A 22,443-nucleotide genomic window follows, 5' to 3' on the forward strand; every position below is an offset into this window, starting at 1 on the left:
CACCACCACAACCACCATTATCACCATCATCATCACCATCACCATCATCACCATCACCACCATCACCATCACCAACATCATCACCATCACCATCATCACCATCATCAACATCATCACCTCATCACCATCACCATCATCATCACCATCACCATCACCACCATCACCACCACCACAACCACCATTATCACCATCATCATCACCATCACCATCATCACCATCACCACCATCACCATCACCATCATCACCATCATCAACACCATCACCTCATTACCATCACCATCATCATCGCCATCATCACCATCACCATCATCATCATTGCTCACTTTTTACAGGTTTGCAAAACATTTTGCATTTAGCCAATGGTACAGTATCTAGAGCCTTATCCCTTAAGTCAGAAAGTGCTGAGCTGGCTCTTACCTGGGACACTTACTAGCTGTGTGACTCTGCACAAGTCACCTAACCTCTGGCTGACTGTCTCCTCATTGGCCAAATGGGGATAATAACAGCCCTTCCCTCCCCAGAGTTGTGAGGATCTAATGGGATATTTGTAAAGTGCTTTCAACAACTATAGAAATGCAAGCCCTTTTAACATTATTTTATCCTCACAAGAGCTCTGTGAGGTAGGTATTATATTATGACATATATTACGGTTACATTATGAGATATATGTTATCTGTTGTATTACTTCAGTGTCTTTTAAAAACACTTTTATTGATATATTTTGACTTTACATCATCATTATTTCTGACTATAGTCCTTAACTGCCCCTTATATAAAAAAATTAAACAAGAAAGAGGGAAAAAAGAAATTTTTCGGAAGTCACCAGTATATCATTGGGTTCATGATAGTATATATGCAGTATTCCATACCCATAACCCTCACCCTCTACTTCAGTATCTTTTTCTTTCTAACTTTTCCAAATCCCTTTCACAGACACTTGAGCTCCGTAAGTATTCCTGTGAAGTGGATGGCTTAGAGAATATTTTCCCCATTTTACAGAGATAAGCAAACTGAGGTCTGGAAATCAGAGTGATTGGTCCAAGATGACAAAACCCAGTTCAGAGGCCAGGTCAAAGGATTTTTGCACTAGCTCAGGCCCTGGGCCCCCAGACATGTGTTTAACCCTGGAGAAACTCTTTCAGCAGCATTCCCATCCCAATGCAGGAGACGCTACTGCCCAAGCAGCTCCTGGCAGGGGAGGGGGAGGCAGAATGAGGACAGTAATTCTAAGAGTTTGGACTAGGAAGGTCCTTTCCAGCTTTAATGATCTATGGCTCTTATAACTCACATTTATGTGCTGAATTATGGGCAATGGAAAGACAGCTTCCCCAGTACAGCCACAGAGGCTCTGCTGCAGTAAGTGTAGGGACACTCACCCTAGAGCTTCCTTCCCTCCTTCCCTCCCTCCCTCCCTCCCTCCTTCCTTCCTTCCTTCCTTCCTTCCTTCCTTCCTTCCTTCCTTCCTTCCTTCCTTCCTTCCTTCCTTCCTTCCTTCCTTCCTTCCTTCCTTCCTTTCTCTCTTCCTTTCTTCTTTTCTTGCTTCTTTCTTTCCTTCTTTCTCCTTCCCTCCCTTCTATTCCTTTCTTTCTCCTTCCCTCCCTCCTATTCCTTTCTTTCTCCCTCCCTCCCTCCCTTCCTCCCTCCCTCCCTTCCTCCCTTCCTTCCTTCCTTCCTTCCTTCCTTCCTTCCTTCCTTCCTTCCTTCCTTCCTTCCTTCCTTCTTTTCTTCCTTCCTTTTGTTCTCTTTCACAGAAGTGCTAAGTGGTTGAGCTGGGGTTCAATGCCAGCTGCTCTTTCCATTGTACTATGTAGATTCTTCCCCTCCTCCCCTGAACAAGGTAGATTGGAACCAGCAATCTACATATATCTGGTATTCACTTCCTTCTTAACCCCCATTTCTTAGAGTCACTAGTTTCCTTCAAAGCTTTCTGTCTCTCTTCCTCTCTCTCCTCTTTCCCCCTTTCTCTCCTCTCTCTTCCCCTTTCTTCCTCTCCTTCTATCTCCCTCATCCTCTTCCTCTCATTTTCTCCTCTCTCCCTCCCCCTCTGTTCTTCTCACTCTTCTGTTTTCCCTCTTCCTCTCTCTTTTTACTTATCCTCCTCCACCCCTCCTCTCTTCCCCTTCCTCCCCCCTCCTTCCCTCCATGATTTCCACCTCTGTTTGAGGGCAAAGAAGGCTCATTATTAGCCAGAATCATTAAGATAATGCTTAATAATTCAGCACACTTCTCAGAGACTGAGAAATCCTTTCTGTGTCTTTACATCCTTTCTTCCCTCCCCCCATTCCCAAGGGTCCAATGTGCTTTCTGGTCCCCAATTTATTCCTAATTTCCAGCAGGCTGGTAGAACTGACATTGCTTCAGTAATTCTGACCAGCTGGTGTCTCCCCAGCCTGGCATGGTGGATAGAGCCTCTTGTCCCAGCTCCAACCTTGGACCATACAGGCAGACCCAAGTCAGGAACTCAAGGTGGGAGGAAGAATCATACTGTACAAAGAGGGCAGGATGCTGATTACTTTGAGATGCCAAGAACAGACTAAGGGAGGAGAAACTGAGACACAGAGAATGAAATTTAGCTTGGTTTTCTTACTCAGGCAGAATTCAGAGCTCTCTATACTGGAAGCTACAGAAGTAAACAAGCAAACAAAATCCACTCAGGCAGGGGCAAGCCTAGACCCCAAGCATATACATGTCTAGGCACAGTTCCATCCCTGTGGAAAATATCAAATAGTTGCATTTGAAGGCCAAGAATTCAAACTTTGGCTTCCTGTGCAGATGAAGTTGGGGGAGGGAGGAGGAGGTGGAGAGTTCATTTCATTCACCAGAGGCAGCAAGCTAGAGTAGAAAGTGGTCTGGGAGAGGGGTTAGTAAACCTGGGTATTGTCATAATGTAGTATAATACTTTGGGTAAATCATTCCATTTCTCCTTATCTGTGAAATGGTGATAAGATTCTCCCCCTCCACCTCCTTCCCAAGGATATTATGGGGGAAGGAAGAATAATCACAGAATCAAAGATCTGAATATGGAAGAAGCCATCCTCTCCACTGTGTTACAGTTTGGAAAACTGAGGCCCAGAGAGGGGAAGTGATAGATTATTTAGGACTTGTATTTAGACCTGGAGGGAACTTCAGAGTCCTCTGTTGTAACCCCACTTTCCGTCCCCCATTTTACAGAGAAGGAAGGAAATGGAGGCATTGAGAGAAGGAGAGACTTAGGATAATAGATATATAACTGGGGAAACATCAGAGGCTATCTAATCCAGCCCTCTCATTCTACAAATGAGTAAACTGATGCCCAAAGTGGGGGTGACTCACCCAAGGTCATTCAGGAATGAATGGTCAGACCTGGCTGTTCTGATTCCAGAGCCAAGGTTCTCTGTACACTGTGACCTGCCTTGTGTGAAAACTCTTTATAAACTGTGTGTCATATACCTGTGAGGGGTGATTGCTGCCTTATATCTGCATCCTACTGAACAATCTGGAACTCTGCCCAAAGGGCTATAAAACTGTGCATCCCCTTTGACCCAGCAATGCTCCTACTAGGTCTGGATCCAAAAGAGATCAAAGAGAAAGGAAAAGGGCCTATTTGTACCAGGGTATTTGTAGCAACCCTTTTTGTGCTGGCTAAGAATTAGAAATCAAGGGGCGGCCAGGTAGCACAGCAAGTAAGAGCACCGGCTCCAGTGTTGGGATGACCTGGGGATCAAATCCGGGCTCAGATACTTAGCAGGACACCCAGAAATAACTGGCCGTGTAACCTTAAGCAAGTTACTTAACCCCGCTTGCTTTAAAAAAAAGAATCAGAAATCAAGGGGATGCCTATCAATTGGGGAATGGCTGAAGAAGTTATGGTCTATGCATGTGATGTAATATTATTGTGCTGTCAGGAATGGCAAGCAGGGTGGTTTCAGAAAAACCTGAAAAGGTTTATGTGAACTGATGCAAAGTGAAGAGAGCAGAACATTGTACACAGTAACAGCAATATTGTAACAATGATCAACTGTGGAAGACTTAGCTACTCAGATTCAAGACAATTCCAAAGGGCCCATGATGAAACATCCTATCCACCTCCAGAGAGAACTGGTGAACTCTGAGTGCAGATTGAAGTAGATTTTTAATTTTTTCTTTATTTTTCTCTTTGCAACATGGCTAATGTGGAAATAAGTTTTGCCTGACTTCACATGTATAATTGATATAATATTGCTTGCCTTCTCAATGGATAGGAGAGGGGCAAGAGGAAGGGAGGGAATTTAGAGCTCAAAACTTTTAAAAATGAATGCTAAAAAGCAATTAATTTTTAAAACGGGCTCCTACTGGCTCACATATATAGATGCATACCCATTTGTGCAAAAGACACATTCCTAAAAATATTGTGTGAACCAAATCTGCTTCAAAGGCACTTTGAAGGCATGCAGTCTTAGAATTGGAGCATCCTGGCATTGGAAGGGACCTGAGAACCCATGTGGTTTAATACTACTTTCAGGTATGCAGCAAGAATCCACTCTATAGTAACCCAGACAGAAGGATTGATCTGACCATTCCTTGATCATCTCTAGAGAGGGGAAGCTTACTATTTTCACAAGTTAATGCAAATACATTATGAACTGGTTTGAACTGTTGGAAAGATTCTCTTACTGTTACACTGAAATTTTTAACTTGTCACTTCCTCCCTCCCCCACTTAGAGCCTGCCCTTCTCAGACGATTTTCCACCCACACTATCTATATCTTGTATCTGCATTTACACACTGTCCTTTCCCCTACCCCCTACTAGACTGTGAACCCCTTGAGGGCAGAAACCACATTTTTGCCTCTCTTCATATTCCAGTGCTTAGCACAGTGTCTGTCACATAGTACATACTTAATAAATGTTTTCCCTATCCAGAATTTAAACTCCTGGTATGTCCATCAATTGGGGAATGGCTGAACAAATTATGAATGTGATGGAATACTACGGTGCTAGAAGAAATGATGAAGGGGAAGGTTTCAGAGAAACCTGGGAAGACTTATATGATCTGATGAAGAATGAAGGGAGCAGAACCAGGAGAATAATTTCCCTAATAACAGCAATATTGTAAATATCACCAACTAATGATCAATGCAATGTCCAACCAGTATTCCAGAGAAGAGACAATGAAGTCTTCTTCCCATTTCCTGACATGGACATGGAATAGAATGAGACATACTTTTTTGCTCATGGTCAATGAGGGGATTAGTTTTGCTCGATTAGGCATGTTTCATATAAGGTTTTTTTTTTTCTAGTGGGAGAGTAGGAGGTGAGAGGGATGAAAAATAAATGCTTGTTAATTGAAAAAAATTATTAAAGGCTATAAGCTCCTTGAGATAGAGGCTTTCATTTTTGTACTAATATCCTCCGAGCCTAGCACAGTACCTTATCTCTAACACTTGTGCTAGTCTTAAGAGTCAGATTAAAGAAATCCCTCCCCTAATCTCCCCATTTCTTAATGGGGAGAAGGGAAGTTTCTTCTCTTTCCTCTTCCCCTATACCCAAGGCTAAGATTCCTGTCTTCCCTTATTTGGCAGTACTAAGCTATATACATTTATTTTATTTTTATTGGATTAGTGGATCTGTCTAACATTCTTATTTGTTGCTGCAAAAACCTAATGAAATGCCCCCACAACTGAGAGGAGGAGCATAATCCTATGGTGGGGGGGACAGAGCCCCAAAGGGAGCTCACCTTAGCTTACCATCAGGTAACTTTCTGGTTTAGCTAGCTATCGTGGCTAACTTGGTGCTCAGCACTGTTTCTATGCTGACAATTTGCCACAGGTGCTGTCAATGACTGTAAATTCAGTGCCCTGGGGAAGCAGTACCTGTTAGCCCACCCTGGTTAGAGCTCTGCCCTCAGGTGTCCGACAGTGCTTTGTTGGGTTTCTCTGGTGCTTGGGCTGTAATACCCAGAAGTAGAAGTTCCCTGAGCTAAAAGGGACCTTTGGGGTCTTCTAGTCCAACACCCTCCTTTTACAGATGAGGAGTCTGAAGCCCAAGCTTGCATGGGATTGAAGCCAGGTCCATTGACTCCAAAATCCAGGACACTTTGCAATTTGCCCCAATGTCTCAGTAGCAGGTGTGAGTGATAAATAATCTTTTTTTAAAGCAATCCGTGTTAAGTAACTTGCTCAAGGTTACACCGCCAGTTATTTCTGGGTGTCATGCTGAGTATCTGAGCCCAGATTTGATCCCCAGGTCATCCCGACACTGGAGCCGGTGCTCTTACTCGCTGAGCCACCTGGCCACCCCTGGTAAATAATCTTTAAAAGTTGTGGAAGACAAAAAAATCCATCCTCCTGCTGCCATCCTGGTGATGAACCTCGTAGCTGGATTGGGCATGGGATGCCCACATCTATGCCTAGGTCCATCCCTTAAGCCTCTCCTTCCATTGGGGTAAGGTCTGCAGGAACTTGGGTTTCACCTACAGAACCTTCTGGGTCGTCTCAATGCTGTGAGAAAGCTTCAAAGCAAGACTTGAGTGAACAGAGGATCCAGATTCAAATCCAGATTCAACAGAGGATCAAATTCAAATCCTACCTCGAACTCTTGCTCCTTATATGACCTTGGTCAAGTCATTTCCACTCTTTTCTCAACTGTGAAATAAATGGCTTGGATTAGATGGTCAGCTCTAGGGCTATGGTCTCCTGACCAGTCACCTGACCTTTACCTAGGAGGCATTTACCTGTAAAATGAGGGGGGTTGGAGTAGTTGACCCTGAGGTTTCTTCTAGCTCTACAGCTAGGGTCCCATGAGCCCTATGCACCAATGCACCTATCTACCAATGCAGACTGAAACCCACCCTTGCCTACGTCACTCACAGCATTCATCCATGCTTTTGTCCCATGGTACTACTACTAATAATAGCTTACATTTATATAACACTTGGCTGTTACAAATTGTGCTATATAAATGTCAATTATTAGCATGACTATTAGTCTCATGCTGATAATATAAGCAGATGAGGCTCTGGGGTGGGGGTGGGGGGAGAAAGGATGGAGCACACCTTGCTCCCAGCTGGAGGAAACTGAAGTAGAAATGCTGGGGTCCCCAGCAATCTCCTCTGAGACCATAGGACCTAATTATCAACAAAATGCATCCCCATCTGAGAGAATCTGGCTGAAGCCTGTTTCGGCTTTGTGTGTCTCTTTCATTCCAGCCCATCTGTTTAGAGCAGGGGTCTTTAATCTGGGGTTCATGGATGGATTTCGGGGGTTCGTGAAGTAGGATGGAAAAATAACATTGTTATTTTCATTAAATACGAACTGAAATTTAGCATTTCTTCCAATTATGAATGTCGGCAACAAAGCAAAATAATGCCAGCTGTGTCTGGGACCTTGTCACCAATAGAAACCACAGATCTTCTCAGGTCATACTGTAGCTGTTGCTGAGGTCTCTGAACGTCACTTATGCTATTGTTACAACCACTTTGAAACCACTATAGCTATGAAACCTTCCATTACAAGATTATTTTTTAAATATTTTGATAACTGTATTTTGATATGATTCGTTTCCTCTGTAATCTGATTTAAAAACACAGTTCTGAGAAGGGGTCCATAGGCTTCCCCAGACTGACTGCCAGAGGAATCCAGGACATGAAAGAGGTTAAGAATCTCTGGGTCAATGTATATGTATGTATGTATATGAATGTGTATGTAGAGTTTATATCAAATTACATGCTGCTTGGGGTGGGGGAGGGGAGAGATGGGGAGAAAACTTGGAACTCAAAATCTTGTGGATGTTGAAAGTTAAAAATAAATAAATAAAATTTTTAAAAATCTAAAATAAAAAGAGAAAGTTCCCAATATTAAACAATATATGCTGACTGCTTTGGAATCCCTGGGTCACAGATCACCTCTGAAGTTCCTTCTAGCAATAACTCCTGTGTTCTAAGGACCTTCCAGCTCAGAACTCTCTGTTCTAAGATGGAATAAAATAATATTTGTAAACTGTTCAGCACCTAACACATGCTTATTCCCTCCTTTCTCTAGGTCCCTCCCATTTCCGACATTCTCTCTGATATCATAGGACTCAGAGCTGAAAGGGGCCCTTTGGTTTTTCACCTACCAGCAGCTATGAAGGAATAAAGCAACTTTACCTGAGAAGTGCATTGGAGAAGGCAAATACCACGTGAGAGGACCAAGGGTGAAGAAGCTATTTCTACTGGGGCAATCAAGGAAGGCTTCCTGGAGGAGCTGCTTTAAAAGCTGGGTAAGAATTCAGCAAAGGAAGATGGGAAGTGGGGAAGATGGAGAGAAGGGGACAAGCATTCTGGATCTTGGAACAACGTGAGCAAAATAAAAGCAGACCAGCTATGAAGCAAGAAGCCATATCCAGCAAGATGGCATGAGAAGGTGGCTGGAATAATAGTGATCAGAGCATTTTCACAGACACGAGCTCACTGGGTCCTCAGAACCACAAAGGAAGAGAGGCAGTATAGGGATGGTTCCATTTTCAAAAGGAGGACCCAGAGAGGGTTTAAGTAGCTTGTTCAAAGGAATGTCAGAGCAAAGAGGGAACTTAGAAATGGGAAGGTCACATCACGGAGAAACCTTAGAAACCACAGAGTTGCCACCACTCCCAACTTTATGGGGGAAAAGTGAGACCGAGTGCCTTTTTCCAGGTCACAGAGAGATTCAAGGTTAGAGCTGAGGCTTTCCCAGAATCACTTTCAGAGCTGGAAGGGACCTCAGAAGACCCACCCTGTTCTTGAAACCCAGACCCCCTCTGTCATAGCCCAGAGAAACGATGCAACCGTTTTTGTAAGACTGAGATCCTAACTCTGTTCTAGGTTCCATTCTGGGTTTAACTTTGCTTGAATCAGATCATTCCCACCCCCTTTAAACCAAGGCTGGCTCGCTGCCTGAGCCCGTCTGGAAGCCCGGTCAAATTCCCAACTCAGGGGGAAAGTCCACAACCCACTCGGGTTGGCGCAGGTGCAGGGATATGTTGGACTTGTGACATCTGTTAATTTTCCTCTTGAGACCCTGTCTGCTGCATCCATAGATCTGGAAACCTCACCCACCTTGCTGCATGTAGCTGATGGCTACAGAATTCTCACTTCCCTTCTGAGCCCCTGACCAGTTCTGCCAATTCCCCACGAAACATCTCCCTCCGCCTGGATCTCCTAGAAACTCAGCTTCTGAGCTGCTCCCTAATCCCCCTGCTAATGCAGAGCGTGGAAGACCTGGATTTGAAGCCTGCCTCAGGCACTGTGACCCTGGACAAGTCACTGCACCAGCAGGCTCAGAGGAGATGGGTGTCCCAAAAGCTCCCTTGGAGCTACTAAAAATTGTGCTTCAGTTTCTTGTGTTCACAACCCTGGGGCTCCCTTAGTTCAGAGACTAGAAAGCACATGAAGGGGTTGCCACTGGATCAGAGTTTCCAAGGTCTTTCTACCACAAACAGTTGTAAGAATGAACATTTTTGGTTTTACTCTCCTGCCCAACTCCGAGGTTCTACTCTTTAAGCTTCATCCAGACACCAATGTTCTAAGTGCCATCCCAGGTCTGACCTTCTGTGTTCTACCAGCTTTTCAACTCTAACATTTCATTTTATAAGATCCTTCTCAACTCTGACATTCCTTTTTTAGGGCTCTTGTACTCTAGGTGCCTAGCCCCCTCTGACATCTGACATTCCCTGATCCAAAATCCCTTCCAGCCCTGACATTCCCTGTTCTAAAGCCCCTCCCAGCTCTGACATTCTCTGGTCCAATATCCCTCCAAGCCCTGACATTCCCTATTCTAAGGCCCCGCCCAGCTCTGGCATTCCATGATTCCAAGGATTTAACTGAATGCTCACATAATAGGTCTGCAAACACAACCTGTCACTTCTGACACACACATAGCCCAGCTATCCTCTCTCTAACACATCATCCCATCAGTCACTCCACTCTCTCTTATGGGGAGAAACAAAGAAGCAGGGTAGGCAGGGCTGTTGGTTGTTGGAGATGGTGACTTTGTCCCTACCACCTGCCAAAGTGGGTTGGGAAGAATTGTTTGGGGAAGAGGTGGGAATGGGGGTTGGAGTTGCTGGAGGCAGGTGGCATTTGGCCAAACCAGCCTGGGAAGGCAAACTCATCATATCCCATTCCCTTGATTTGGAATCTTGGCATCTGGAGGGGAACATGGCACGGGACCTCCCCCCCCCCTGCCAAGTTCCCCATCTGCCATCCCAGTCTGATGCTCAGCAGGGTGGAGGAACTGACTTTATTCCAGAAGAGCCCACTCAGAGTTTATGAAAAGATGAGAGGGGGTGGATGTAGAAGAAGGGAAGAGAAAAAAAAGCAGCACTTTCTCACCACTCACCTACTAATGGATTGGAAAATCTGTCTCTGCTTGGCTTCTTCCTGGACTCCTCCAGCTCCTCCCAGCCTCCCCTCCTTCCCCCTTGCAAGGGACTAGTGAATAGATCAAGCATCTTTCCACTTCAGAGTTTGGGAGGCTTCTGTGTGTGGCCAATCTGGGAGTTAGGAGACTTGGAGACAAAGGATCAAACCCCAGATCTGCCACTTACTGCCCATGTGACTGTGGGCAAGTAACTCAACCACCTTGGACCTCAGTTTCTCTATTTGTAAAATGAGAGAGTTGGACTAGCTCAGGGATTCTTCACATGGGTTTCACAGACTGTGGACAGACTTCAGGGGGCCTGTGAACTTGGATGGAAAAAATACATCTTGATCTCCACTAACTGAAATTTAATTTTTCTTTATTTTTTTTGGAGGGGCAATTGGGGTTAAGTGACTTATCCAAGGTCATACAGCTAGTAAGTGTGAAGTGTTTGAGGCTGAATTTGAACTCAGGTCCTCCTAACTCCAGGGCTTGTGCTCTATTGACTGCGCCACCTAGATGCACCTAATTTTTCTTTTGATTATGTATGTCAGTAGCAGCCATGATTCTGAAAAGGGGCTCTCAGGCTTCCCCAGACTGACTGCCTAAGGGATCCAGCACACAGAAAAAGCTAAGAGCCCCTGGCTTACTAGATGTTCACTCAGATGCCTCACAGTTGTCCATCTACTATTCTCTGATCAAATGATTGGAAGAGAAAAGATCTAAGTTTGAATGCTGGCCTTGACATGTCTTAGCTGGCAACCACAGGTACACTGCTTTAACTGATCTGAACCTTAGTTCACTCATTTGCCAAATGGGGATAACAATCCTTGTAGCCCTTGAAGTACATTTGGTAATCCTGTCGCTATGTGAGACCTTGACTAACTCTCCTTGGGCCTCAGTTTCCTCATCTGTACAAATAGGGGCATTGTATTAAGGGATTGTCTGTGAGGCAGGAAGGTATTCCAAAAACAGGGGAAAATTAGAACTAAAAAAATATATACATGCACTGGCTACGATGATGGGGATGGAATAAAAGAGAGATAAACTGGGAGTGACTGAAAACCCAGCGATGATCGCAGAGCCCAGACAGTGAAACCACAGTCCCTGCTCTCCTGGGGTGGGGGGTGCCGCATACCCTATCCCACTGCTCACACTGTAACAGTGTGGTTTGGTTTCACTGTTTTTCTTAAGGAAGGGGTCGATCTGGAAGAGAGAAATGGAAGGTTGGATTTCCAGGAATGGTAATGATCTAAGAACAAAAAGGAATCAATAAAATGTATTTTTTAAAATGGGAGAGGGAGCCATGGACAAGAGGTAGATGGGAGCTGGTGGGGATTTAACACTGAAGTCAGGCGCAGCTCCAGCAGGACTCTCCCTTCTTGTCTCTGGTTTAAGCCTCCCTGGGGAGCTCCCTCCCCACTTCCCAGTCCAGTTTTGACATTCAATGCTCTAGAGCAGTGGGGTCAAATTCAAATAGGAACAGATCCTGCAGGCTGCATGTTGACTCAGAAAAACCTCAAATTAACATTATCTGTGCCTGTTGTGTTTTTATTTATTTTGTTAAACATTTCCCGATTACACTTAAGTCTGATTCTACTGAAAGTTTGACCCCTCTGTTCCAGGGCAGCTCCCTGCTCTGATACTCAATATTCTAGGATGGTTCTTCTATGCCCATCCCTACCTCTGAGACACTGCTGCATATTCTGAGGTCTCTTCTAGTCCTAATAGTCTTACTTCTATTCTCTATTCTCTTCCAACTCTGACATTCCATATTCTAATCTCCCTCCCATCTCCAACACTCCCTGTTCTAAGACACTTCCCCCCTCCCAGCCCTGACACTCCCTGTTCTACTGCCCCTCCATCTCTGTATCTATGATGCAATGACCTTACACATAAGGCCTTTAGCTGTTCTCATTCCTGTTTCACAAATAAAGAAACTGAGGCTAAGAAAGGTAAATAACTTACTTGCCCAAATGCCCACATGGTCACTAAGCAACAGATCCAGGACTTCCTAGATCAATGACCAGAATGTACTGCTTCTTACGGTAGTGAGCTCTCCATCACGGAAAGTGTTGGAGTGGCAAATGGACACCCCACTTGTTATGGGCCTGCAATTCTTGCTCAGATACAAGCTGGGCTTGACACCCTCCCAGGTTCCTTCCAGTTCAGGCATTGTTGATTTTCGGGTGCTTTTAGGCACTTGGATGGCTGCCCTGTGATTCTTTATAGGGCTGTACTCAATGACTCTCCTGGCAGAAACCTTGGGGCTGGAGACTTTTCTAAGAAAGACAAACAGAGCCCTTGGGACTAGATTGTAGTGAGGAAGGGGGAGGAGGTTGAGCAGCAGCAACTTCCTGAAGTACTTCCAGGCTTCCAAGCTCTACCCTCCCCACTGCTCTGGGAGTCAGGGGGCACAAGTCTTCTTAACTCTCTTAGACAGATAAGAAGACCCACCCATGCTTCCCAGCCCCAGTCCAGGATTCTTTCAGCACCAAGCTTCCATATTTAGGAATAAAGGATGTCAGAGATGGCAGGAAACTTAGAAAGCATGAAGTACAAGCCCCTCATTTGACAGGGGAAAGGACTGAGGCTCAGATTGGGGAATGACCTGTTTGAGTGGTGACAAAGCTGGTCTCCTCAAGATGGCTGCTTTCCAGGAGTTCTAAGGAGATTTAGTCTGTTCAGATCAGAGATTCATAGATGGAGAACTGAAAGGGATCTCAGAGACCATGGAATCTAACCTCCTAATTTTACAGATGAGGAAACCGAGGCCTTAGAAAATAAAACAACTTGTCCAAGGTCAAACAAGGAGTAAGTGACAAAGTCGGTATTTGAACCCAGGTCCTTCTACTCAAGCCCAGTTAGTTTTCTTCCTAGTGTCCAACATTACCCAGGTCACAGATAACTCCCCAAGTTAACAAGAAAACTCAGCATGTTCCTCTCTTCTCCCCTACACACCTCCCTCCCTTTTCCTTTCCTGGTCAGAAGCTCTGAGCTCCTGGCCTCAATCTAATCAAGGTTGGGAAGGGGGAGGGAGGAAAGGGGAACAGAGAGGGCCAGATTGATTTCCCCTGCCTCGTCACCCAATTCTAATTTGGAACTGTAATTAAAAGAAGATGAATGAACCTCCCGAAGCCCAGCCTTTGCCAACTCAGGATAAATGGACAGGTGAGGGCAATGGAGTGGTGGTGGTGGTGGTGGGGATGGGGCAGAATCCAACTGATGCATACATAGGAAAGGGGTTGGAACAGAGGCAAAGAGGCCTCAGACACCCCACCCCTTATGTGAATACAGGGCTTTGTGGAGAGTATCAGAGTTTCTGATTTCAGAAGGTATCAAGTCTAACCCCATCATCGTAGACAAGGCGAAACTGAGGCCTCAAGGGGTGGAAGTGACTGGCCTTATGGACACACCAGGAGTGGCAGAAAAGGGGATCTCTTAGCACCTTCCCCTGTATTTCTCCCCTTCGTGGTACCTTTCCCTCAATGGTATCCCCCAGTCCTCCTCCTCGCCCCTCCAGTAACTTGATAAGCACTCATTTATTCCCATTTCCTTCTGTTGCTAGCTCTGGAAAGTCAGGATTAAACTTGCTGGGAAAACAGGTAATGATGAAAGAGGAATACCTAATACCAAACTCTTCCCAAATCATCATGAAGCTCAAATAAGAGAATATGTGTCCACAGTGCATTGGGCAGACTTTAAAGTTCCATAAAAATCCAGCTGTTGTCATTAAAAACAACCTTTTGGATCTGGACAGAACCTTAGGAAACATCTGGTCCAAACTTCTTGGTTTGCAAATAAGGAAACAGGTCCAGAGAGGTTAATGATTTGCCCAAGGTCACTCAGCTCCTAAGCAGTAGAGCTGACAGATGAATCCAGATCCTCTAAAGTCCAGAGATTTCTCCACCCTGCCTCTCCTGAGATTTAGAGATCACATGGTAGCTCACTTTACAGATGAGGGAACTGAGGCTTAGAGGGTCAATGGAAAAAACTGGGACTCAGATCCAGATCTTCCCCCTTTGTGTTGATCACTCCCTACTTAAAAGGGACAGAGGGACAGAATCCATTTCCACCCCCATTGTCACCTAAAGATGAAAATGGCACCATCACATTCCACAAAGTGGTCACCAGTGCAGTCCAGTCCCTGGCTCTGTTCCTTCCCTGGCAACAATCTCCTTCCCTTTTGCAGCAAATTTTGAGAAGTAAATCAAAATAAAATCAATAGATCTCAGAAAAGGCTCCTCTCAATCCCCTTATTGACTCTGCTCCTCCTTCGATTGACCTGAGTACTGGGAGAGACTGGGGGACAGAAATACCCCCATGATTTATCCTGTGGCCCCAGTTCTCTGGGTTTCCTCTGCAGGGGAACCACTGCCCAAGACATACTCAAAGCCGAGAGCCGGGTGATCAGGGAATTTTCATAGTCGTGAAATGCAGAATTTCAGGAACACAGAAAGGCAGAGGATGGAGGGTCCCTCAGACACTACTGAGTGAGCATAGCATAGGGTTGGGTTTGGAATCCCAGGATGTGAGCTCAAAACCTAGCTCTGCTCTAAGACCTGTCATTTCTCTGGGCCTCAATTTCTCTACTGGTAAAATGAAGGGACTAGACTCTTGGACCTCAAAGCTCTAAATCTGTGATCTTGTAAATGTAGAATGTCAGAGCTGGGAGGGGCCTTACAACATCAATGTCAGGGCTAGGAAGAGCCTGAGAACAGGGAATGTCAGGGCTGGGAGGGGCCTGAGAACAGGGAATGTCAGGGCTGGGAGGGAGCTTAGAACCAGGAATGTCAGGGCTGGGAGGGGCCTGAGAACAGGGAATGTCAGGACTGGGAGGGAGCTTAGAACCAGGAATGTCAGAGCTGGGAGGGGCCTGAGGAACAGGGATGTCAAGGCTGGGAGGGAGCTTAGAGCAGCGATGTCAGGGCTAGGAAGAGTTTGAGAACAGAGAATCTCAGAGCTGGGAAGGCTTCTAGAGGTCCACCAGTCCAATACCCCGATTTTACAGATAAGGAAACTGACACCCCAAAAGGGCCTGGGGCTTGCCCAGAATTGCACAAGTATCCTTTCTTTTCTATTATTTAGCAAAGCTCTGGCCTAATGTGTTTCTACTTCAAGGTCACAAGTTAGAGATTGTCCAAACCTTAGAGGAGGCAGGGATGTCAGAGGCTCTCTGATACTGAACAGGGCTTCCTCTAAAAATCACCAAAAGGCCATGAAATCTCCCGGTAAGCACCTCCTCCCAAGTTACCCCTTCTCCTTGGGGTCATCTACTCAGGAGACCTCCGTTCCAGTCCCAGCTCTGTGCTTTACTAGGAATGTGTCCCTGGCTAAATTAAGTCACTTTTCTCTGAGTCTCAGTTTCCACATCTGTAAAATAGAGATAACAATACCTGCCTTTCCTACCTCGAGGAGTAGGTGGTGTTATAAGGTCATGTCTGCAGAAATTATTTGTAAGCAGCAAAGGAGAGGAAGGAGTTGGTATTGCTTTTTTGTTAAGCAATTGGGGTTAAGTAACTTGCTCAAGGTTACACGGCCAGTTATTTCTGGGTGTGGTGCTGAGGATCTGAGCCCGGATTCGATCCCCAGGTCATCCCGACACTGGAGCTGGTGCTCTTACTCACTGTGCTACATGGCCTCCCGGGTTGGTATTGTTAATAACAATAAGTCTCTTACCCAGTTTCTCCTTCAGAAGCGGAAACTGAGCTTTATATTCTGGTGGACAGAGGTGCCCAGAGTTGGAAACAGGAGGTGTTGTCTCCTGCCAGGGTCCTAGGGTCATAGACTTAGGGTTAGAAGTCTATGGTCCTTTTCATTGAATGTAATCCCCTCATTTTACACATGAGGAAACAGGCTCAGAGCCATTAAGTTATTTTCCTAACTAGCGAGATTCTGAGGCATAATTCAGAGCCAGGTCTTCTGACTCTAAGCCCTACCCATCACACTATGATTCCCAACCTAGAACCTCTCTGGGATCAGTCCCTTTCACCCTCTATCCAGGCAAGGATCTGAATAATGACACAGAGACAGGGGTAACCTGAGTGCAGCATATTCCACTAAGTCCAGACCAACTCTTCATGGCCCATCTCTAAGGCTCCTATTCCCAAGAGAGAAGGGAAACAGACTTCAAGAGGCAGTTTGGGATGGCCAGAAAGAAGTCTGGATTGAGAATCTGAGGACGTACTGTCTCTACTACTTGCCACCTGTGTGTTCTTGGGTAGCTAATTTCCCCTCCCTAGGCCTTTCAAGGTTCCTTTCAGTTTGTTGATCCTTCCAGGTTTCATGAAGATGTGACCAATAGAATTTAGGGTCCTGGGGGCCACCACAACCTAAGAAGATTTAGGGCCAAAGTCTCCAGCCAAACCTTCCTTCAGAAATCAAGTCCAGGAGTTCTCGGTTTCCAGCATTATCTCTACCTCACCATTTCCTGGTTCTGCCCATTGCTAGCTCTCTATTCATCCCCGCTCCCCCATACCTTGTGGGACAAGACACCTGCCTCCCACCCTCAGGAGGACTTTTTAGTTACACAAATGTGGAAGGAAGGAGAGAAAAGCTAAGTCAGGACTACTCTTGTGGGGAGGTGGCATTGTGGTCCAAGGTTGGCCAGAGTCCACCATGACCATCTACCTGAAGTGACACAACATAGGCAGCAGGTCCTGCTGGGAGGGCCTTTCCAAGCCAAAAGCTGGAGGTGTTGCCAAGCATAGGCTGGGAAGGAAGCCAACCCCTTTCTGGCTCCATGATCTTGGGATGCCCAGGAAGGCAGGATAGCCAAGCACAACCCACCAGGACCATCTGCATGCTGCATGTGCTGTGGGGAGTGAGGAGTAGAAGGAGAGGAAAAAGCCTATTCTCAGTCTCCATTTCCTTCCACTTGGAAATTGGGTGCTGCTCATATTTCCAAAGAGGTATCCAAGTTTTCAATGGCATCCACTCATGTAGGCACTTTGGCAGGACCGGTGCTACACATTAATGGAGTAGAAAGTCACTTGCTGAATATACAGAAACATGGAAAATCCCATGAACCTTGTCCTCACCCGCTCCATCTGGGGACAAGGCTTTTCACTCTACATGGAGAGAGCTAAGGAAGGGCCATCTCTAGGCATCTGTCCACCTGCCATGTCCATGCTGTGCCTGAGATATTCTCTCACCTCACCTTGTGGAGTCCCTAGCTGCCTGAAAGATTCAGTTCAGGGGCTACCTCCTGAAGGCAGTCCTTCCTTATTCCCCAACCCATTGTTTATGTTTTCCTCTATTCCTCTTACTCCTCTCCCACTTTCCCCTCCCCCCTCTTCTTTCTCCTCCTCCATCTTACTTTGTACTGACTTATCTGTGTACCTAAGATAGCCCCATAGTAGAAGATAAGATTCTGGAGGGTAGAGACTGTCTCCCTTTTGTAACTGTATCCCCAACACCTAGCACCTGGTGTGGGGCACAGTAGAATGTAAGCTTCCAGAGGGAAGGGACTAGGTTTATGTGACACCCAGCAGCACATACGTTCATAGTCTATATCTAATAAATGCTTGTTAAATATCAGACTAATGAACTCAATCCCCCCCCCATGCTTATAATTGGAAGGCACCACAGAGATCACTTAATAATAGTAATAATAGCTCACATTTTCCTTGGGATTTAAGTTTTGCAATATGATCTCACTTGATTCGCTCAGCCACCCTGGGAAGTGAGGTGTTATTAATATCTTCATTTTCTAGTGGAGGGAGCTGAAGCAGGCAGAGCTTGAGTTCCTCGAACAGGGTCCCACAAGTGAGAATCAGATCTGAACTCAGGGCTTGCTGCCTCCCGGCCAGCGCTTGTGATGTCTAGCTGCTTTTGAACCAGAACTGTTATGTGTAAAAGAGGAATAAATCATCTCCTTGTACAAAAGAAGAGCTTAATAAATATTTGTCAAAGTTCGAAGCTTTGATTCCCCAGCCTCTCGCCTGCCTACCTATAAAAATGTAAGGAATTAGAAAGGCTTAAATTGTAAATCCTCTACTTAACCCTGAAGGCAGGGACTTTTTTCTGCCTCGTCTAATATAGAGCTATCTTTGCTTGAGGCTACTGGTTCCCTAAAAGTTTGCTGAAATGAATCACAGAACGATAGATTTAGATTTGGGAGGAACCTTAGAGGTCATCCAATCTAATCTTTTACAAGGTGGAAACTAAGGCCCACAGTGAATCGACCCAAGTGACTTGCCGGATGTCAGGCAAGGTGACAGAGTCTGGATTGAGATCCGGGTCCTTTGGCTCTAAATCCCATTCCTGGCCTTTGAACCCACTCAACTGACAGTGCGTCTAATGGGACAGAGAACACTGGGGGCTTGGGAGGAGAAGAGGGTTGAGGGAGGAGTAGAAAGCAGGGGCCATACAACTTTGCATCGGGTATCAAAGTTCTGCAGGATGCTTGAACTGAGAGGAACTCACTCCAACCCCCCCACATCATATAGATGAGGAAATTGAGGCTCCGGAGGCAAATTACGTACTCAAGGTCACACAGATTGTGGCAGAGCTGAATTCAAAACCCACGATTTAGGGTTTTCTTTTGTTTGTTTATTTCCCCTCCTCTACCTCGATAGACCAAGGCAAGGTGGGTGTGTCTCTTCATCTGTAACAGGATAATATCTGAGATAGTCTGACCTCCCACGGCTTCCTAACCAGTTCCTAAGTAGACTCTACATAAATGACAGGTCGTCCTCCTTTCCCCTCCAGGTGAGGACTGTGCCATGGATTTTTTTTTTTTTTAAGGGATTCTCTAGACCCAAATCATCTCTCTTTTCCCCTCAGCCCTGAGAGGCCGTTCTGGGCACAGAGAGAGAAGAAATAGGGAGAGATGTCCATTGCCCACAGGTGGAAGGCTGAAGGCAGCAGCCCCTGTGAAACCCGGGCACAGAGCCCAGCATTTCTCGCTCTTAGCTCCTTCTCCCTGGGGGAGGGAGGGGTAGTGGCTGGCTGTGAGATCACTCAACAACCGATGAAGGCAAATTCTCAGCTGGGCCCCTCTGGGGAGCTAGCAGGAGCCCTGAGCTAGGACCTTTTAGGGCAGAACTCCCACAGCTCTCCTTAAAACCTCCTAGTCAGCTCTCCAGAGCAGCCGCTTGCCCCTCTGGCCCCTCTAGGGAGGGCAAACAGGGCGGGATGGAGGAGTGGGACTTCTGTATGGAGGCTGTCCTTGGGTCTCCTAACAGACTCAGCCCTACACCAGCTCTCTTCCAGAAGGGAGTTAGCAGGAGAAGCCCCTGGACATCCCAAGTCTCCCTCTGATCCTTGGGGGATTCCGGAGCTCTGAGGATCTAGGACTAGTTCGGACCTTAGAGATCTAGCCCAGCCCCCTACATTTTACAGGGAAGGAAAGTGAGGCGTAGACAGGGAGGAGAGGACTTGCCCAAGGTCACACAGCGGTGAGAAGACTAGAACCCTATTCTTTCCCTCCATCCCTCTTTTCACTCCGCACCCCGAGCTCATCTTGGGCACCCCTATGTATGCATGGGCACGATGTTTGCACTGCCTGCCCTGCGGGGCTGCGGAGAGGCAAGCGCTCTGCAGACCTTGGAGAGCTCAAGCCATTCGTCAACCAACAGGCGCTTAGCAGGCGCCTCCTCCTCGTCGGAGTGGGCCTCTGCGCAGGGCGCGGGGGATACGAAGAGGCGAAGGCGCCTGCAGTCCCGGCCCCCAGGAGCTCCCGGCCTGCGGCCCCGGCTACGGGGATGGCCCTACGCCCGAAGGGGCGGCCGCTCACCTCGATCTTCTCGATCCTCTCCTTGAGGGCGCGCACGGCCTCCTCCAGCTCACGGACCACGGCCGGGGAGTCCCAGGCGGGGCCGTCGTTCATGGTGTCCTGGCGGCCCGAGGGCCCCGCGTCCTGGAAGGGGAGCTGCAGCCCGCTCTCGCAGCGGCCCAGCTTGCCCGTGAGTTCGCGGATGGCCTCCTGGTCGGCGCGGATCCGCGCCTTCTGCTGCAGCGCGGTCTGCCGCAGCTGCTCGGCCGTGGTCTGCAGGGCCAGCAGCTCCTCCTCGCGCTGCCGCTGCTGCTGCTGCTGCTGCCCCGAACCCGGCCCGTCGCCCTGCACCGCGGCCCCGTCCGACGCCGTCGGGCACTCGCTGGCCAGCGGCGTGCACAGGAAGCGGCTGAAGAGCAGAGGATGCTGCAGCGGCCGGGCGCTGGCCAGCAGCTCGCCGCCGCCGCCGCCGGGCAGGGGCAGCTCGTGCGGCCCGGCCGAGCCGCCGGGCCCGTGCAGCGCGCTCAGGCTCTGCTCCGGCCCCGGGGGCAGCAGCGCCGCGGCTCCGGCGCTCGAGTCATTGTCGGCGGCGGCCGCGGAGGGCGCCCGGGCCGGGCTGGCCGCCGGGTGCACGCTGGCGATGATGCACACTATGGCACCGAGGAAGGCCAGCATGCCCGCGGCCAGCAGCACCGCCAGGAACTTCAGGGTGGCGCGGGCGGCGGGGGGGCCGCACGGCCCCTACACGCGGGCTGGGGAGGAAGGGGGGAGACGGACTGCAGGACAGCGGCGAAAGGACCGGAGGGAAGGAAGCCCGGCACGCGGCTGGAGCTGCTGCTACTTCTGCGGGTACCGCCGCGCCGCTGCTGCTGCTGCTGCTGCTGCTACCGCCGCCGCAGCTCTGAGCTCCGCTCCCGCTACAAGAGGGAGTGGGAGGCTGCGCCGACCCCGCCCCTCTCCTCCCCGCCCCTCCCCTCCCCTGCACCGCCCCACCTGCCAGGGCCTCCAGCCCCGCGCTCTGATGGTGCGCCACTATCTCCCAGAGCCTCGCTGGTCTCTGTAATGGGAGGGGGAGACCCCCGCCAGAGAAAGCGGGACTCAAGGGGGCCTCAAAGAACCCTCTCCTCCTTTCCGGGCCACAAGGGGAAAGGTGACATCCAGACTTCTCCAAGCCTTGGTCTTCCCCATAGCATAGTGGGTGTTGTCTGGGACCTTCCTCTACACAATTCAGCCCCATCCCTCCCCAGAACGTAAGAAGGAACGGGGACTTTCATGCATTTTCAGAGATTTCTTTCCTTTCCAGCCAATGCCAGCTCTCCTTTCCCCTTCTCCGGAGTCATCCTGGCTTCTTTTCTGCACTGGGTCCTAATTTAGAGCCAGAAGGGACATATGAGACCACATGATCTTACACAAAGAGGGACTTGGCTAGGGTCACAGAGCTAAAGTGTCCAATGCGGGATATGGACCTGTGGCTGTCGGACTCCAAGTCCAGTAGGCCATTACACCAGGTTGCCTTTCTCTACAACTTACTCTCTTCTCCCCGCCCGGGCACATCAAAAGGGAAAAGGGTTTTCAGGGGTCTTCAGGGACCCCATTGTCCTGATCCTAGCTTCCCACCTTTCCATAACACGAGGGCAGGGGTGCGGAGGCACATTCCTATGATCTCAGGGATGCCTCCCTCTGCATTGTACCCTCATTTCCTCTGGTTCTGGCAGAAATTCAACAATCATGTGTCCTCAGGGAACCCTCCTTCCTACACCCTAATCCCTGATCCTTCTTTTCAAAAGGACAAGAAAGAGAATGCTCATTCAAGACGTTGAGAAGCGGAAGAGTCCTGCCCCCTCTTATTCCAGAATTCCTTTTCCTGGTGACATCTCTACCCGTTTCCCTGCATCCTGCCCCCAATCCAACCCTCACACTCACTCCTCCCCATCCCCACACTACTTCAGGACTTGTATAAATGCTGGCCCAGAGAGTTGGTGAGCACCCCATCGTTCCACTGTGCCCAAATAGGCTGGCAGCCAACCATGCCCTTCTGGGGAAACGAGAAGGGCTCTGTGAAAATCCTCCCCCATCCTTCAAGGACCAGATCAACCTCCTATTTCACTAGGAAGACTTTGACCAACCTAGAACAAAAGAACTTTCAGAGCAGGAAGGGGCCTTTTAACAAGCATTCCAACTCCTCCATTTTACAGATGGGGAAACTTGCTTGGAAGAGGTTGAGACCAGACTGGCGTCCTGGACTCTGGGGGCCAATAAGAAAACTGATGATGCTGATGGAGACTGGGTTCAAGCTCACTCTGCCAGTGACTTGCTGTGTGATCGTAAGCCTCAGTTTCCTTCTCTGCAAAATAAGGGGATTGAATTGGATGAACTCTAAGATCCCACTTAG

General features: G+C 48.0%; 1 protein-coding gene across 1 annotated transcript in view; it reads right to left on the reverse strand.

The window, feature by feature from the left end:
• NPTXR (neuronal pentraxin receptor) overlaps positions 1 to 21,705 on the reverse strand; it is a 39,262-nt gene extending 17,557 nt beyond the window's left edge. Inside the window, exons 1-4 of the mRNA XM_069102832.1 lie at positions 21,669 to 21,705; positions 21,045 to 21,108; positions 20,893 to 20,968; positions 20,073 to 20,792 (exon numbers count right to left, since the gene is read on the reverse strand). Coding sequence (XP_068958933.1) covers positions 20,073 to 20,792; positions 20,893 to 20,968; positions 21,045 to 21,108; positions 21,669 to 21,705 — 897 coding nt within the window. The remainder of the gene's footprint in view (positions 1 to 20,072; positions 20,793 to 20,892; positions 20,969 to 21,044; positions 21,109 to 21,668) is intronic.
• Positions 21,706 to 22,443: the final 738 nt, after the last annotated feature.

This window comes from Petaurus breviceps, unplaced genomic scaffold (genome assembly GCF_028583685.1).
Source record: "Petaurus breviceps papuanus isolate PSGF00001 unplaced genomic scaffold, PetGlider_PUasm1.0 558, whole genome shotgun sequence".
Lineage (NCBI taxonomy): Eukaryota > Metazoa > Chordata > Mammalia > Diprotodontia > Petauridae > Petaurus > Petaurus breviceps.